Raw genomic sequence first — 19,424 nt, 5'->3', positions numbered from 1 at the left:
TTGTCCATAATGTGACCATTTTTTGAAAAAAAAATTGGTCCAAAATTTGACAAAAACGACATACTATACTATGTCGTCCAAAGTCTGACCATTTTTTTGAAAAACTTTTTTTTGGTCCAACACTTGACAAAAACGTCATACTATACTATGTAGTACGTCCTGCTATACTATATCGTCCATAATGTGACCATTTTTTGAAAAAAAAGAATTGGTCCAAAATCTGACCATTTTTTTGAAAAACGTTTTTTTGGTCCAAAACTTGACAAAAACGTCATACTATACTATGTAGTACGTCCTACTATACTATGTTGTCCATAATGTGACCATTTTTTGAAAAAAAAATTGGTCCAAAATTTGACAAAAACGACATACTATACTATGTCGTCCAAAGTCTGACCATTTTTTTGAAAAACGTTTTTTTGGTCCAAAACTTGACAAAAACGTCATACTATACTATGTAGTACGTCCTGCTATACTATATCGTCCATAATGTGACCATTTTTTGAAAAAAAAAATTGGTCCATAATTGGACAAAAACAACATACTATACTATGTAGTACGTCCTGCTATACTATGTTGTCCATAATGTGACCATTTTTAGAAAAAAACAATTGGTCCAAAATTTGACAAAAACGACATACTATACTATGTTGTCCAAAGTCTGACCATTTTTTTGAAAAACGTTTTTTTGGTCCAACACTTGACAAAAACGTCATACTATACTATGTAGTACGTCCTGCTATACTATATCGTCCATAATGTGACCATTTTTTGAAAAAAAAGAATTGGTCCAAAATTGGACAAAAACGACATACTATACTATGTCGTCCAAAATCTGACCATTTTTTTGAAAAACGTTTTTTTGGTCCAAAACTTGACAAAAACGTCATACTATACTATGTAGTATGTCCTACTATACTATGAGGGTCCATAATGTGACCATTTTTTGAAAAAAGAAATTGGTCCAAAATTTGACAAAAACGACATACTATACTATGTCGTCCAAAGTCTGACCATTTTTTTGAAAAACGTTTTTTTGGTCCAAAACTTGACAAAAACGTCATACTATACTATGTAGTACGTCCTGCTATACTATATCGTCCATAATGTGACCATTTTTTGAAAAAAGAAATTGGTCCATAATTGGACAAAAACGACATACTATACTATGTAGTACGTCCTGCTATACTATGTTGTCCATAATGTGACCATTTTTTGAAAAAGAAAATTGGTCCAAAATTTGACAAAAACGACATACTATACTATGTCGTCCAAAGTCTGACCATTTTTTTGAAAAACTTTTTTTTTGGTCCAACACTTGACAAAAACGTCATACTATACTATGTAGTACGTCCTGCTATACTATATCGTCCATAATGTGACCATTTTTTGAAAAAAAAGAATTGGTCCAAAATTGGACAAAAACGACATACTATACTATGTCGTCCAAAATCTGACCATTTTTTTGAAAAACGTTTTTTTGGTCCAAAACTTGACAAAAACGTCATACTATACTATGAAGTACGTCCTACTATACTATGTTGTCCATAATGTGACCATTTTTTGAAAAAAAAAATTGGTCCAAAATTTGACAAAAACGACATACTATACGATGTCGTCCAAAATCTGACAATTTTTTTGAAAAACTTTTTTTGGTCCAAAACTTGACAAAAACGTCAGACTATACTATGTAGTACGTCCTGCTATACTATATGGTCCATAATGTGACCATTTTTTGAAAAAAAACAATTGGTCCAAAATTGGACAAAAACGACATACGTCCAATGTGACCATTTTTGAAAAAATAAATTGGTCCAAAATTGGACAAAAACGACATACTATACTATGTCGTCCAAAGTCTGACCATTTTTTTGAAAAACGTTTTTTTGGTCCAAAACTTGACAAAAACGTCATACTATACTATGTAGTACGTCCTACTATACTATGTTGTCCATAATGTGACCATTTTTTGAAAAAAAGAAATTGGTCCAAAATTTGACAAAAACGACATACTATATACTATGTCGTCCAAAGTCTGACCATTTTTTTGAAAAACGTTTTTTTGATCCAAAACTTGACAAAAACGTCATAGTATACTATGTAGTACGTCCTACGTTACTATGTTGTCCATAATGTGACCATTTTTTGAAAAGAAGAAATTGGTCCAAAATTGGACAAAAACGACATACTATACTATGTCGTCCAAAATCTGAACATTTTTTTGAAAAACTTTTTTTGATCCAAAACTTGACAAAAACGTCATAGTATACTATGTGGTACGTCCTACTATACTATGTTGTCCATAATGTGACCATTTTTTGAAAAAAAAGAATTGGTCCAAAATTGGACAAAAACGACATACTATACTATGTCGTCCAAAATCTGACCATTTTTTTGAAAAACGTTTTTTTGGTCCAAAACTTGACAAAAACGTCATACTATACTATGTAGTACGTCCTACTATACTATGTTGTCCATAATGTGACCATTTTTTGAAAAAAAGAAATTGGTCCAAAATTGGACAAAAACGACATACTATACTATGTCGTCCAAAATCTGACCATTTTTTTGAAAAACGTTTTTTTGGTCCAAAACTTGACAAAAACGTCATACTATACTATGTAGTACGTCCTACTATACTATGTTGTCCATAATGTGACCATTTTTTGAAAAAAAAATTGGTCCAAAATTTGACAAAAACGACATACTATACTATGTCGTCCAAAGTCTGACCATTTTTTTGAAAAACGTTTTTTTGGTCCAACACTTGACAAAAACGTCATACTATACTATGTAGTACGTCCTGCTATACTATATCGTCCATAATGTGACCATTTTTTGAAAAAAAAGAATTGGTCCAAAATTGGACAAAAACGACATACTATACTATGTCGTCCAAAATCTGACCATTTTTTTGAAAAACGTTTTTTTGATCCAAAACTTGACAAAAACGTCATAGTATACTATGTAGTACGTCCTACGTTACTATGTTGTCCATAATGTGACCATTTTTTGAAAAGAAGAAATTGGTCCAAAATTGGACAAAAACGACATACTATACTATGTCGTCCAAAATCTGAACATTTTTTTGAAAAACTTTTTTTGATCCAAAACTTGACAAAAACGTCATAGTATACTATGTGGTACGTCCTACTATACTATGTTGTCCATAATGTGACCATTTTTTGAAAAAAAAGAATTGGTCCAAAATTGGACAAAAACGACATACTATACTATGTCGTCCAAAATCTGACCATTTTTTTGAAAAACGTTTTTTTGGTCCAAAACTTGACAAAAACGTCATACTATACTATGTAGTACGTCCTACTATACTATGTTGTCCATAATGTGACCATTTTTTGAAAAAAAGAAATTGGTCCAAAATTGGACAAAAACGACATACTATACTATGTCGTCCAAAATCTGACCATTTTTTTGAAAAACGTTTTTTTGGTCCAAAACTTGACAAAAACGTCATACTATACTATGTAGTACGTCCTACTATACTATGTTGTCCATAATGTGACCATTTTTTGAAAAAAAAATTGGTCCAAAATTTGACAAAAACGACATACTATACTATGTCGTCCAAAGTCTGACCATTTTTTTGAAAAACGTTTTTTTGGTCCAACACTTGACAAAAACGTCATACTATACTATGTAGTACGTCCTGCTATACTATATCGTCCATAATGTGACCATTTTTTGAAAAAAAAGAATTGGTCCAAAATTGGACAAAAACGACATACTATACTATGTCGTCCAAAATCTGACCATTTTTTTGAAAAACGTTTTTTTGGTCCAAAACTTGACAAAAACGTCATACTATACTATGTAGAACGTCCTACTATACTATGTTGTCCATAATGTGACCATTTTTTGAAAAAAAGAAATTGGTCCAAAATTTGATAAAAACGACATACTATACTATGTCGTCCAAAATCTGACCATTTTTTTGAAAAACGTTTTTTTGGTCCAAAACTTGACAAAAACGTCATACTATACTATGTAGTATGTCCTACTATACTATGAGGGTCCATAATGTGACCATTTTTTGAAAAAATAAATTGGTCCAAAATTTGACAAAAAAGACATACTATACTATGTCGTCCAAAGTCTGACCATTTTTTTGAAAAACGTTTTTTTGGTCCAAAACTTGACAAAAACGTCATACTATACTATGTAGTACATCCTGCTATACTATATCGTCCATAATGTGACCATTTTTTGAAAAAAAAAATTGGTCCATAATTGGACAAAAACGACATACTATACTATGTAGTACGTCCTGCTATACTATGTTGTCCATAATGTGACCATTTTTTGAAAAAAAAATTGGTCCAAAATTTGACAAAAACGACATACTATACTATGTCGTCCAAAGTCTGACCATTTTTTTGAAAAACGTTTTTTTGGTCCAACACTTGACAAAAACGTCATACTATACTATGTAGTACGTCCTGCTATACTATATCGTCCATAATGTGACCATTTTTTGAAAAAAAAGAATTGGTCCAAAATTGGACAAAAACGACATACTATACTATGTCGTCCAAAATCTGACCATTTTTTTGAAAAACGTTTTTTTGGTCCAAAACTTGACAAAAACGTCATACTATACTATGTAGTACGTCCTACTATACTATGTTGTCCATAATGTGACCATTTTTTGAAAAAAATAAATTGGTCCAAAATTTGACAAAAACGACATACTATACTATGTCGTCCAAAGTCTGACCATTTTTTTGAAAAACGTTTTTTTGGTCCAAAACTTGACAAAAACGTCATACTATACTATGTAGTACGTCCTGCTATACTATATCGTCCATAATGTGACCATTTTTTGAAAAAAAAAATTGGTCCATAATTGGACAAAAACGACATACTATACTATGTAGTACGTCCTGCTATACTATGTTGTCCATAATGTGACCATTTTTTGAAAAAAAGAAATTGGTCCAAAATTGGACAAAAACGACATACTATACTATGTCGTCCAAAATCTGACAATTTTTTTGAAAAACGTTTTTTTGGTCCAAAACTTGACAAAAACGTCATACTATACTATGTAGTACGTCCTACTATACTATGTTGTCCATAATGTGACCATTTTTTGAAAAGAAGAAATTGGTCCAAAATTGGACAAAAACGACATACTATACTATGTCGTCCAAAGTCTGACCATTTTTTTGAAATACGTTTTTTGGTCCAAAACTTGACAAAAACGTCATACTATACTATGTAGTACGTCCTGCTATACTATATCGTCCATAATGTGACCATTTTTTGAAAAAAAGAAATTGGTCCAAAATTTGACAAAAACGACATACTATACTATGTCGTCCAAAGTCTGACCATTTTTTTGAAAAACGTTTTTTTGGTCCAAAACTTGACAAAAACGTCATACTATACCATGTAGTACGTCCTACTATACTATGTTGTCCATAATGTGACCATTTTTTGAAAAAAAAAATTGGTCCAAAATTGGACAAAAACGACATAGTATACTATGTAGTACGTCCTACTATACTATGTCTTCCAAAATCTGACCAAAAAAACGTTTTTCTAAAAAATGGTCAGATTTTGGACGACATAGTATAGTATGTCGTTTTTGTCCAATTTTGGACCAATTTTTTTTTTCAAAAAATGGTCACATTATGGACGATATAGTATAGCAGGACGTTCTACATAGTATAGTATGACGTTTTTGTCAAGTTTTGGACCAAAAAAACGTTTTTCAAAAAAATGGTCAGACTTTGGACGACATAGTATAGTGTGTCGTTTTTGTCAAATTTTGGACCAATTCTTTTTTTTCAAAAAATTGTCACATTATGGACAACGTAGTATAGTAGGACATACTACATAGTATACTATGACGTTTTTGTCAAGTTTTGGACCAAAAAAACGTTTTTCAAAAAAATGGTCAGATTTTGGACGACATAGTATAGTATGTCGTTTTTGTCAAATTTTGGACCAATTCTTTTTTTTCCAAAAAATTGTCACATTATGGACGATATAGTATAGCAGCACGTACTACATAGTATAGTATGACGTTTTTGTCAAGTTTTGGACCATAAAAACGTTTTTCAAAATTTTGGACGAAATAGTGTAGTATGACATTTAGGTCGACGACATAGTGTAGTATGACGTTTTGGTCACACTTTGGGCCAAGAAAAAAAAATATCTGATTTTGGACGACATAGCCAAAAAAAAAAATAATAAGGTAGGTAACAATATTAATAATAAGAACTCTAATTACTTTATATCTAACATTCCCCAAAATACGTGATCCACCTCTGCCATCTTTATTTTGTGCTGTGTCATGCCAGTGAACAAAGGTAACACATCAGATTGAACTGAGGATCAAGCTGTGTCATTGCTGTGACTCAGCATTACACAGAAACTTCCAGAAACAGTCACCTGATCTGCTAGACTTGTGGTTATGCAGGAAGCCTCTGCTGGATGAGACCAGTTTAGGGGAATAGAAAAAAGGAACTGATAACTGCACAGAATACACCCACATCTCAGTGCATTTACTGTTATAAAGATAAGGCAACTCAGACTCACAGTCAACACAATCCCCCATTTTTTCAAAGGTTTACACAAATAATCTGTCTTCAGATCTGTACCCACATCACCACCGTTGCTAATAATGTCTTTGTTGCACAATAATCTATACTCCAGTGTTTTGAATTCTGCCGCTCAAAGAGAAAGGTGACCCAAACATAAAACCTCCTTGTTGGTCGTAATCAAATAAACTGAGCTACACATTTGTGAAATGTAAAGACCATGACTTTTATGATGTATGTCATTCCTATATGTCAAAAAAATAAGAAATTTAAAAGGAAGTTTTTGTCAAATTTTGGACCAACATTTTTTAATGATAAGAGACGGAGAAAATTCAGGCAATCATCCTTTATTATGGCCTTTGGACGGTCACATACATAACAGTCTTCTCTGGACAACATTATTTATAATTAGACATGGAAACAAAGCAGATTTCAATGGGAATGTTTGAATCACAGAGTAAGTGTACTTCCATTGGCAGTATTTGTATACAGTTGTAAAAGATATTCAGCACAGTACATAAGGACATTTGTATTGTGTTCACACATGATTGGCTGGTCTCTTTTCACTCATGGACAGAATTGTGAGGCTAAATTGAAGACTGAAACGAGGAAAAACAAATAGAAAAGATAAGTAATGAAAGCCTGAGGTAGAGAAGACATCAGGTGAATAGGTACTGTACGGTAAACTCAATCAACTGAAGCTACGTGCTATTATTATTTTAAAATGACATTTAACTGAAATTGTCTTTGGCTGTGAACAACGTAGCTGATGTTTTCTTTTCTCAAACCCTTCCGCTACTGCTTTTCTACAGCAAATATAAAGTTAACATGGTCCTGAGTTCATATTGCCTTCATGATAGAAAGGAAGGGGAAATTAGCTTCTGTTATTATGTCAACAACAAAAGAAAAGTGTTCAAGTGCACAACAGTGATGCTACGGACACTTCATCAATATGTTCTGCCTGTTCTAAGTGCTTCAAGACATTTTAAATTGCACATTCAATCCAGATCTCATTACATAGATTTAATGTTGGCTAAATTAGGGTAAATAATTCATAACCCGCGGTCTGTTGTGAGGATACTGCTCGATAAGAACGACATCGCGCTGCCTCTGTTTGCTCTGTCCTGACAGTTTTGCTAGTTGTTCCTGGTCAGTGCTCGTATTAGCTCATGTTAGCGGAGGTTAGTCTCTGAAGCTTTGTGTTTAAAACGAATGGTCTAATGTTCAAACGTGAATAGAACCAGAGTTTTGATAAGCACAGTAACAAAGGAACAGCTACCGAGAGCATTTGCTGTCTGTTGACTTTTAATTTCAAAAGGCATCTTGTGATTGTGGTTACAATAAGAAGCAGTGAATATCTGTACCGCTTCCTACATCTCTCTCTCTCTTTCTTCATGTTGTAATCCCGTCACCTTTAATCTCCCTATGCGGTGGGAATCCACACACTCTTCCACTGCACCGCGCTTCTCCACGTGTCCTCGAGGAGCGACGGATGAGACCGAGTCCAGTCCGTGCCACCGTCATCCGTTTGGCAGAAAAGGCGCAGGGTTTTCAGAGGGCAGGTGCAGGAGTACTGGAGGTACTGACAGCCCTACAAAGACAGGAAGTGAGTCAATGTAAATGGTATTTTTAATAATATCCACGTTTCGGCTCTCTTTTGAGCAAGGGGGGTGTGCACACTGGTGCATGTGTTGGTGTCCAGTCCTTACCTCAGCACTGCCCCAGTACCAGATGGCCTTTAGGACACTGTGATTAGCCAGAGCCGCTGTGAGCTGGTCCCGACTTCCTGAAATGATGTTTACCAAACCTGCTGGCACATCTGACGCCTGGAGCACCTGAGGAGGAGGAGGGAGATGAATTATAAAGAGGAAATGGCATTTACAGATACATGAAACTGGTCATCAGTCATGGTATTTTGACTAGAATGTACTGCATGTCCTTATTACCGCTGGGCCTCAAACCTAATATGCTGACTCACTGATCTAAAGGACTTTCTGGTCCCTTCAGACAACCTTCCATTCATATGTAGAGCAAAGTTTGAACGTCTAAATATCGATGTTTCCAAGTATCCACCGCTGTGAGAAAATGCACAGAAATTGAACGCTGTTTTATACAACAACAACCAGAGGTCGTGACTCTGCGGTTGCCTTCTGCAGGAAGTAACAGCTGTAAAATGGGAAATGATGTTGCATGTGTGTAGTCATATCAGGAAGGTTCCAGTCTCCACCTCCTCCTCACAGATTTGACTTGATTTCCCAAAATGTTTCTATGCCTCTCTTCAGTGGAGATGGGACGACATCTTTTCTACTCCAACTTTTGTTTAAAATAAAAATGTTTTGTTGAACGTTTATTCACTGAAATCTTTTGTCTTCAAGTAAAAATCAAAGCATTTGTGCTATCATGAGTAAATTACTGTTTTTATTTACACTGCAACAAAAATTTGGTCCAAAATTTGACAAAAACATCATACTATACTATGTCGTTCAAAATTTGACAATTTTTTTTGGGAAAAAGAAAAATGTTGGTCAAAAATTTGACAAAAACGTCATACTATGTCATCCAAACTTTGACGAAAATGTCATACTATATCGTTCAAAATGTGAAAATTTTTTAGAAAAACATTTTTTTGACCAAAAATGTGACAACTGCGTCATACTATACTATGTCGTTCAAAATTTGACAATTAAAAAAAAAAAAAAAAATGGTAATAATAATTTTGACCAAAAAAATTTGACACCTGCGTCATACTATACTATATCTTTCAAAATGTGACAAATTTTTTGGAAAAAATGTTTTGACCGAAAATTTGACAACTGCGTCATACTATACTATATCGTCCAAAATGTGAAAAAAAATATTTGAAAGAAATTTGGTCCAAAATTTGACAAAAACGTCATACTATACTATGTCGTTCAAAATGTGACAATTTTTTTGAAAAAAAAATTTGGACCGAAAATTTGACAAAAACGTCATGCTATAATGTGTCGTCCAAAATTTGACTTTTTTTTTTTTTTTTTTTTAATTTGTGGTCCAACGTGGTCCTAAAAAACGTCATAAATAGTATGTCGTCGTTAATCGTTTTGCTAAAAATTGAAGCATTCAGTGTCTTTGCACTATAGATGCAGCAGCTGCATAAAAGCTCTAAACACTTGCCTGAATGAATGCCAAAGCTGCCAGTGGATTCTTCTGACTGGGAACCATGATGACGGCATTGCCAGTGGCTATTGCTGCGCCGAGAAGCGTCACCATGGAGAGGAGGGGGTTCTTGTCTGGGAGAACCAGGCCAACGACTCCCAGGGCCTCAGGGATGGAGAGGGCGGAGCCAGACTGCGGCATAGGCTAAAGGAGAGGTGAAACGTTAGCTCAGGGTCATACATTTAGTGATATTAATAATCCAACACAGAATGTGTAGAATGCAAAAATCCTGACCAGAGATCCTCCTTGAAGTTTATCACAGTAAGCGGCCCAGTCACTGAGCCTGGCAGAGCTGATGTCCACCTCCTTCTCAGCTTCCTCCGCCGACAGAGCGCCCTGGACGCTGAGTGACGCGGCCACGTCTTTCTTCTTTGACTCCAGGTTCTTGGCCAGAGAGTAGAGAGACTGAGCGCGTGCAGACGGGCTTTTCTTCATCCAACTGAAAAAGGGGAAAGGATATCATTTGAATAAATCTAGACGTCACGACTTTAAAGCTTTATTTAAACATTTTTAATACTGTTATTATTGTTGGTGTTTAACATTCTTCGTGTGATTTTTCCTTGTTTTTGTCTAGTTTGTCACTTTACTTGTGAAATAGTGTGCGTGTGCCAACAGTAACAAAGTCTGTTGATGCTTGTGTAATTCACTGATACACTGGCGCATGACTCAGCAAATTTGCCAAGCTGAACTTCAGCTGGTGATAAACACAGACGTATGTGTGTGTGTGTGTGTTTGTGAAAGTCTGAATTATAAATGTATGGACCTTTATGGAGCCCAGACTGACCTCTAACAATAGTTTTATTTCTGTTTATCATTGACAGGTTTAAGGCTCTGTTTAAACGTAGTTACATTTTAACTCGGGAGCGTTTCACTTCAGGACAAACTGCAAAGTTGCACAACAAACTAAAAGCCTCTAAGTGGAATTAAACTGTGGGACCAAAGCAGGATTTTTAGCTCACACTTCTTTGATGTCAGGGCTTTATTTAAAAAGATGTATTGATTCATCTTTGGTCAGAAACAAAAGGTTTAGGTGAAGGATGAAAACAATATGGTTCAAGAGTATACCAAATTCCAGTCTTGCTTATGTAAAATAATGCTATTTATAACGATCGTATGCTTTGTTTGAACACAGGAACGGCTCTATAGCTGTAAATGTCCAAATCTGTAATGAATATAATCATTAAAGAACTTTTACTCATGGTCTCATGGACAATATATACATTTTTTAAAGTAATCTTTAATTGCTGAAAACAATGAGGGATTTGGGCATTGACACAATTGTTTTTTTTGTGTTTTGTACACAACCACAACACCTCAACACCAGTGAGGTCAAGGATGAGGTGGCTGTGTCTCTGGTGATTTCAGGCACATTTTAAGCTGGATTGGCAAAATTTAACTTGCTAATATCTCTGTGTACATTTTCACCTTTAAAGGGCTTTGAATAAGGTTTATGTTAGGGCTGGTTATGGATTAGGTACTTAGGTTTATGTTTATGTTATGAAAACAACTTTGTTTGTGTGTGTGAGAGAGAGTTTCTCGTGTGCCAAAGCTCTCACCCGGGCTGCACTTTGCTTGCCGCCTCCACAGCGTTTCGGACATCTTTCCGGCCTCCGTCTGGACAATAGGCCAACACGCTGCCACCACCTGGTGGCTGCACAGCCACACTGCAGCCAGATTCAGCTTTACATGCCTTCCCTCCCACAAACTGCAGGTAGGACTTTGGAGAACTGAGAGAGGAATGGTTTACGCATGATGAAGGATATGCAACTGAGGCAGAGGATATTGTCTCCATACTACATGGCATCTTGTGAAATCTTGTGAATATAAGTAAAGCGAGCGCTCAACAAACCCACCTGGCAGAGTCATCAGGAACAATAACAGCTGGAGATGCTGCTGTTCCGAACTTTGCGTAGTCCAAAGAGACGGGGGAGGAGCGAGGAAGAGGACAAGGACAACAGGACGGACGCAGGAACTGGTACAAACCCTGGTAAGAAAGCAGAGCGGAGTCAGTATGACTGTGAAAGATCGTCAAACAAGTATAATATACAACAGATTAGATCAATAACTGATATTCATAATTAAATCATTTAAATTTAGTCTTAAAGGACACAATGAGCTAATATTTTGCTTTCATTGCCACAGTCAGTTCATCAAGTAATATATAGCACAACGTTTTTATACCACGTACCACCATAAGGTGACTCTAATTATTACTATTTAATTTATTATCTTTTTGTAGTACCACCAGAAGAAGCTCACGTGCTACTGGTTCCACAGTTTGAGAACCATGATTACATTATATCATTTTTTAAATGATTAATATCAATAAATATGATCATCACAATTCTCATGATAACAACAGAGTACTAGTAGAGGAAACTGTCATTCAGAGGAGTCTGCAATGATTAAAAACAGTATAACTAAGTGTCCATTACTGCCACCTAGTGGACTAGAGTGAACAGCCGTTCAAAGAGCAGAGTTGGTATTCAAAGTATTCTGCGTCCAAAGTCTTAAAAGTCTTCACAGTGAGCAGGTGTTGACCACAGCTCTGTGTCCACAGGATCATTTCCAGGGCTTTATGTGCATGCGTTTCCGGTCAAAGTGAGAGAAACTACTGAAACCCACCTCCTGTCCTCCGTCCGTGCAGGTGCCACTGTCTTTGTGGCCAGAGACAGGGAGACAAGGGTCTGACACAGAGTGGGAGTTGACCCACACTGAGCCAACTGACAGACTGTGGGAGAATAACCAGAACAAGTAGAACAACAGTTGGTGAATTGGACTTAGAACATCAGAGTCAAAGGAAGATGCAACTGGAAAACAAAGGACAAAATAACTTCTGTGAATCGGTGAATGTTTGCACCTCTTTGCCGTCTCCAGAGCCAGAGTGAGGTCTTCAGTCCAGATGGAGGCTGCCAGGCCATGAGGACTGTGATTCCCTGAGAATAAAAAAAACATTATTTCCACTGAAATTAGTTTTTCTATTAATAAAAAAAGAATAATAATGGAAAACCTTCATGTTTCAAGCAGTTCCTGTAGAGAAAACACAGCAGTAGCAAGACTCTTCTGACTGTTAAACGTAAATGTGATTATATCACGTCAATACTGGCATTTTAGGATTGATTTTAAAATCCTCTTGTTTGTTTTTAAATCATTAAATGTGCTGGCATCACTGTATCTGGCAGAGTGCTGCACTTGCACACGCTCAATTCAGAGTGCTTAGGGTCAACAAACCAGCTGCTACTGGAATTCCCCAAAACATCGGCTTTGAAATGCTCTGCCCTGGGACATCAGATGTCTCCAGACTCTTGAGATCTTCTTGAAAACTATTTTTTACTCTTGGCATTTTAATTCAGGTTGAGCTGGACTCCTGTTTGTTTGTTTTTATGTGCTGTTTTACTATGCTAATTATGTATTATATATAATATTAATATTTATTATATTTTGTCAAAGTAAATTCAAAGTATCCACAGCAGCGTCTTTACCCAGAGCCACTGCTTCAGTGTTGCCTCTGAAGGTCATGAGAGGCAGCAGCGGTCCTGGACAAGGGCTGACCACAAATGAAGAGGAGGGGGCGGAGCCACAGAGCACTGTGGGAGGGTACAGAGCACCTGAGGGAGCGGCAGCGCAGGACTGAACCAACTGAAGCAAAAAGGGAGAACAAATAATGGTGTTTGTTAACATAGATTTAACATTCCACTCCCAGCAACTGCAAAGTTTTTCCCTCCCGATTTCCTTGACTAACCTTCGCCCCCTGCTGCTGAGCCTCCTGTACTGCAGCATCCACCAGGACTCTGTCCGCTTCACTGGACAGGCCGACGCACTTCATGCCCGACATACGCAGACTTAGACGAGCCACAACGCTGTCCAGCACGCTCTCTTGCACACACAACACCCAGTGAACCTGAGGCAGATAGAGCAGAAAGAAGGCGGTTACAGTGACTGTAGAGCTGCTGTGAGGAAAACCAGGACGCTGGTGGTGCTTCACATCAATCACCTCTTTCTTCTTTTTAAAAGCAGCCTCTATCGCTCCGTCCACAGCGCTGTCGATGTCAGCGGACTCAAAAATGATGAAGGGACACGTGGCACCGACGCAGGGGGAGACAGAAATGGGAAGGCCCATCCCTGCTGTGGCCTTGCACAGCGTTACTCCGTCCTGAGCAAGAGGACAAACTCTGTTGTAATGCAATGAAGTAAAAACACAACACACAACTCTTCACTCCCACAAACACACACCTGTTTGTTGCCACAGTAGGTGATGTAGCTGACGCGTGGGTCCTGGGCCACTGTGGCACCCGACATTATGTCACTTCCTGTTAAAACATTAAGGGCCCCAGCGGGAAGTCCTGCACCCGCAAAAAGCTGAGCCAAAAGAAGCACTGGAGCGGCGGTGCTCCGACCAGGGACAATGATTACAGAGTTACCTGGGAAGAGGCAGAATGTTGTTATTCAAAACACCTGGATACAGACACATTACAGATGTTACTATGGCTGCAACAACTTATCAAGTTACATTTGATCAACAGAAACCTGTTATTTTCCTACTTTGGTAATCAATTCATCTTTTTGAATTTGTGATGGTTGCTTTACTCAGGGTCTCTGCAGGTTCCAAAAAGTAAAATTTAAGACTTTTTAAGACTTTCTTAAGACCATAATGAATACAATTTAAGACCCATTTCAAATCCATACTGGCAAAAATGTACAAAAGACACAAAGGAAAATTGGGAGCCACAATTGTTGCCTTGATAAATTCTCACCTGGCAGCACAGGTGGCCTACTCTAGTTCCGTGTTGTAGTTATGTTATCGCATCCTCAAAAATAGAAACGTATCAAAGCGAGACTGAAGTTTATGCATCTTTTAAATAAATGTAAACGTTAATAGATTTTTAAGACCTTTCAACATTGTATTTAAGACCTTTTATGAGATTTTAGCAGAATTCACGACATTTTAAGGCCTTAAATTCAAATTATTGGATTTAAGACTTTTTAAGACCACGTGGATACCCTGTTTACTTTACTTATTCTAAGTGGAATATCTTAAGCCTGGGTTAAGGTGACATAAGGTTTTAAAAAAAAGTCAGATATACAAAATATTTTGACATGAAACAGTGATACAATTGTGTGAATGTTTAAAGCTGCTGTCTGGTATACTGGTAAAAATCACTGGATTGGATATTGAGACAAAAAAAACAACCAAATATTCACTCTCACTAAGCACAAGATAGGGAGTAGAATGTCCAAAATGCAATAACATCTAAAAATGTTAAGTTCACTTGAACAATCATTTAACAGATTCTTTCAGCTTCTCCGTATTGGGGTAACTTGCCACAATGGATCAGCTGCCTTTTATTTATTTTAATTAATTTTCATTTAGCAGCTACTGCCATGAGTATCAGTGTGGGTGATCTGCATATATATTATCTGAAGGTGCAATTGATGCAGATGCTTATATTGAAATTTGAGAGAGACAAATGGTCTTGTCATTATTGTCCACCAAAGCAAATTCTGATTCTGATTGCAGCTCTATTTCTTACCCATGGCCAGTGCTGGTAGCACTTTGAGCATAAGGGAATAGAGAGAGCAGTCATCGGAGACGACAACTGCTACCACACCTGGAAAAGAAGGAGGAACAAACATTATTAGCTCCAACTTAAGGAAAGCAAAACATTTTAATTTAAAAGCATTGATGCAAGGCCTTGCTACCTCACCCAATGGTGTCCAGTTTGTGATGAGAGTGTCCCTGAGTTGAGCCCAGCTGCTGTAGTACTGCAGCAGTCTGACCAGGGTGGACGGCGAGCAGGAGGCCTCGCACAGCTCACACAGCTCCGACACGCACTTGGTGTGCTGGCCCAGAGAGCTCACCATCCTGTTATTAAAGAGTCAGAGTGGAGTATGTGTAGACTGCCGGCAAACACACTCAAACAAACAAGCGAAAAAGCCAGGTAAGATCTCTTAATCTGCGCAGTCAGCGCTGACTTCATCCCACCTGAGCAGCACTTTAGCTCTGTTGTAGCACGTCATCTCACTCCAGGCCTTGAAGCCATTAACAGCTGAGGAGGCACATTGGGAAACATCGTCCTCAACAGCGCAAACGGTGCTGCACACATTAGCACCTGGAGGGCAGAGCAGGAAAATATGAGACACATTGTCAGAATATAATTCATTTTAGGGCTGATTATTAAATGACTGGTCAACTATTTTGATAACTGATTAATCGTGTTTTTTAAATGGATAAAGTTTTCTGTAACACTTATTTTGAACATAACTTTGCCGTGTGCCTTTGTGAGTTATTTCCTAATCAGAGCTGTAACATTGACAGAATTTAATCACTGACTATTTTGATAATCTTTAGTAAACCGTTGTATAGTCTCAGATTTTTCAGCTTCTTAGATGTGAATATTTTCTGGTTTCTTTGCTCCATATAGCAAAAAAAATAATCATTAGCCGCAGCCCTACTTAATTCCAAAAAGATTGTACTATTAGTGTTCCATTTCAGACATAATTAAGGACGTTCAGAAATTATCTCAATCCGTTTATGTTATGTTCCATCATATCTAATTTGTCAATGTTGACATTCTGCTCATTCTAGGTTTACAGGAGTCAAACACTTTGAAGTGTCTGTCATTTAAAACGCTGCCAGAAAGATGCGACTTCACCTTCAGTGAATATAGCAGACGTAGGAACACTCACTGCCAAGTGTTTTAACCACGGACACATCACCGAGCTGAGTCGGGGGACTGAGCCCATGAACGACCTTTCGTTGAAAGACAACCCACTGTACCACCACTAATCCACCGCTGCCTGCTCTCTTACCTTTAGAGTCTGTCAGGGAGCGACTCTGTCTGTTGGCTGGTCGGACAAACTTGCCATCGATGAACAAACCCAGAGAACGAGAATGGTGATCGAGCCAGGCCTGACGGAGAACAATTCAATGAAGAAACAACACGATTAGCAAAGGCTGCGATTTATTAACTGTGAACACAAATGACAAAAAGCTATTTCAATATAAGCCAGGTTGATTTTTCCGTTTTCTATACCAATTTATCCACGTTCTGAAGTTCTGAACCTTGCATTAGAAATATTTCTCACCAACTCTTGCTTCTCATATTATTACAAATAGGTTTTTAGGTTTCTGATAACAAGCAGAAAGAGAGAAAAACATTTTTTTTAGGACATACAAAAGGTACAATTAAGGATTAAGGTTATGGTTAGGGGCTAGGGAATGCATTATGTCTATCAGTATGTCTTGTTTGTGTATGCGTGTGTCAACCATTTACAGACACAAGACCAAAGTACAGAGCTGATCTTCTCTTGTCTCAACACCAAGTTCATCTTCAGTCATCACCAGACAACCAGAACCATGTAAAGCTGCTCATAATTATGTCAAATCATGTCAATTTAATTCAAAAACATTACACAAATCAGAAGTGAACGACTGAGCAACTCACTATACACTACTGCTTTTACACTGCATTATTTTCTGTGCCTGTTATATTAGTTTTACTATTAGTCATTGCATTACTTTTATTAATTAAACTATACTTATTTAACTATAATTGTACTGCTATTTCTTTTTGTGCTTGTTCATATAATAACAATAAAGTCCTTATCTAATCTCAAATTTCCTTCAATATAACCCTCGCTTCCTTGTTAATGTCCACATTAAGGGACAAATTAAATACTAACTGGTTCCAAATGGCAAGGAATGTAACCCACTCTACATGTCACTAAAAACCTTGATGTGAAGCGAATGGTCTCCAATCTAGGTTAAGGAGAAAAAAAAAACTATACTGGTATTAGGATTGGTCTGTATTTTAATTAGAAAAAAAGCTGATTCTATTTGTTGAAACAGCCTACTATTTGACAAAAACAGATGAGGTTACACTATAATATGGCAGATATAGTGACTATAGTGGAATATAAACATTTGACTAATTCTCCAACAGATATCTAAACCACCTGCACAGGTCAAATGATACAGATTTATCAACAGATTCTGAACGTGGAATGAGCAGCAGGAGTTAAAGGTCAAGTGTGTGTTACTGCCAATAATAATGATTATTGATCATTCACACACCTACTATACTAAAGGTATTCTACTTATTCTACTCTGTCTCAAATACAAATACACTTGTAAAACTAAATGTTAGAACTTTTTGTTGCATGGAAGCAGACACCATATTTGCAAACATACAGAAACATTTTTCAATTAATATTTGGAAAAATCGGCAACTCCCCCTACTGTCGACACGAAGAATCAATACATTAAACCAAACGGTTTATAAATAAAAAAAATAAGATATTAAAGATCTGAAAAATTTAAAAATGCGCACAATCTTTTGGGGGGAATTCAAAATACACCCCTGTAATACAAAGATTTGACTTTTATGTGTAAAAAACCGAGCATTAAATAAAATAAACAAATAAATATTAAACAAATACCTAAATAATAATGTAAATCAACAGAGGCACCTGGAACAAGGTAATAAAAATGGTTTATAAATAAAATATAAAGTTAAATTATCACATCTGACAACTATGTAAGAATTGTGAAAAAGCTTTGGTAAAAATGGGGAGAAAATTTCTAAATTAACTACAGCAATCCAAACTTTTATTTTTTATTTTTTAGTTAATTGCTCTTGGGGGCCCTCTAGTGGTCACGGGGCCCTAAGCAGCAGCTTATTTCGCTGATGCCTTGGGCCGGCCCTGGGGGATACTTTATTAACTTGTTAGCCGAAGACGGCAGACTCCACAAAGGAAGCCCCGTGTCTTACACAATACTGTAATGTATTCAGCCACCAAACTATTATTGTTTTAGCAATGATATTACGGACATACAACGAGGATAATTATTTTTATGTTTCCAACTTTGTGTTTAATTTGTGCTGCTGCATGTGTTAAAGGCGCCATATGTAAGAATGTGGCCAAAAACGGTTACTGCATCCAAATTCAAAACACCAAGGTCTTTTAGGTTTCGTTTTCTGACCTAACTGGCAACCCGTGGTTGCTGAGACTCTACTGACTGCAATGATTGGTAGATGGCGGTAGGTGGCGCCACATGCCAAAACATGATTTCAAAACGTAAACATGATTTGCAGTCTGCAAAAATGTTTTTTACTGCAAATATTTTGGCTGTACTGTTGTTGTTAGTGAGTTCAGTTTGTTATATGAACATTATTCCTGAGTCTCTGCGACATATTAGGAGGATTTTATGGCCAGTTGCTTTAGATTTATTACATAATGCACCATTAAACAATTAGGTTCTTAATCTCAATGTTTAGTAGCATGTGTAGCATGCTTCTGTATCACCTGGCACTGCGTCACGCTTCACATTGCATAGCTAACTCACGTCAGTACAGTAGGTCACATGTTTGCCTTGTGAGTTACAGTGACAGTTAATGGACTTCACGTGGACAGCACATAATGTCTGACGACGTCTAATAAGTCTAGTAAGTGAGTGAGTGAGCACAGTAAACACATTGAGTTTGTAATGATAACTACATTAAACAACATAGCTTTTATGCTAACAGTAGTTGCAGCATCCAATACTCGGTGGTAGCTTTACCTGTGCCGTGACGGCGCTGGAAACAGCCGCTGGTCCGTACTCCATACTTTGGAAAATGTCGTACACCGTCTTGGTGGCGCTACCAGCCATAATACTTT

General features: G+C 36.9%; 1 protein-coding gene across 1 annotated transcript; it reads right to left on the bottom strand.

Annotated features, from left to right (window-relative positions):
- Window positions 1–7,032: 7,032 nt before the first annotated feature.
- aldh16a1 (aldehyde dehydrogenase 16 family, member A1) lies at window positions 7,033–19,416 on the bottom strand (the record flags this gene model as incomplete). Its single annotated transcript, XM_083897142.1, has 17 exons — window positions 7,033–8,160; window positions 8,279–8,404; window positions 9,723–9,908; window positions 9,999–10,203; window positions 11,321–11,491; window positions 11,618–11,748; window positions 12,390–12,495; window positions 12,625–12,700; window positions 13,247–13,403; window positions 13,507–13,665; window positions 13,759–13,917; window positions 13,998–14,185; window positions 15,296–15,373; window positions 15,470–15,627; window positions 15,748–15,874; window positions 16,575–16,674; window positions 19,327–19,416. The coding sequence occupies 17 exons, from the start codon at window positions 19,414–19,416 to the stop codon at window positions 7,993–7,995; spliced, it is 2,385 nt and encodes a 794-aa protein (XP_083753268.1). The 3' UTR covers window positions 7,033–7,992.
- Between the last annotated feature and the right edge of the window lie 8 nt (window positions 19,417–19,424).

This window comes from Microchirus variegatus (genome assembly GCF_963457635.1).
Source record: "Microchirus variegatus genome assembly, chromosome: 10".
Taxonomy (NCBI): domain Eukaryota; kingdom Metazoa; phylum Chordata; class Actinopteri; order Pleuronectiformes; family Soleidae; genus Microchirus; species Microchirus variegatus.
The sequence above is the reverse complement of the archived record's forward strand: the minus strand, read 5'-3'. Positions and strand labels throughout refer to the sequence as shown.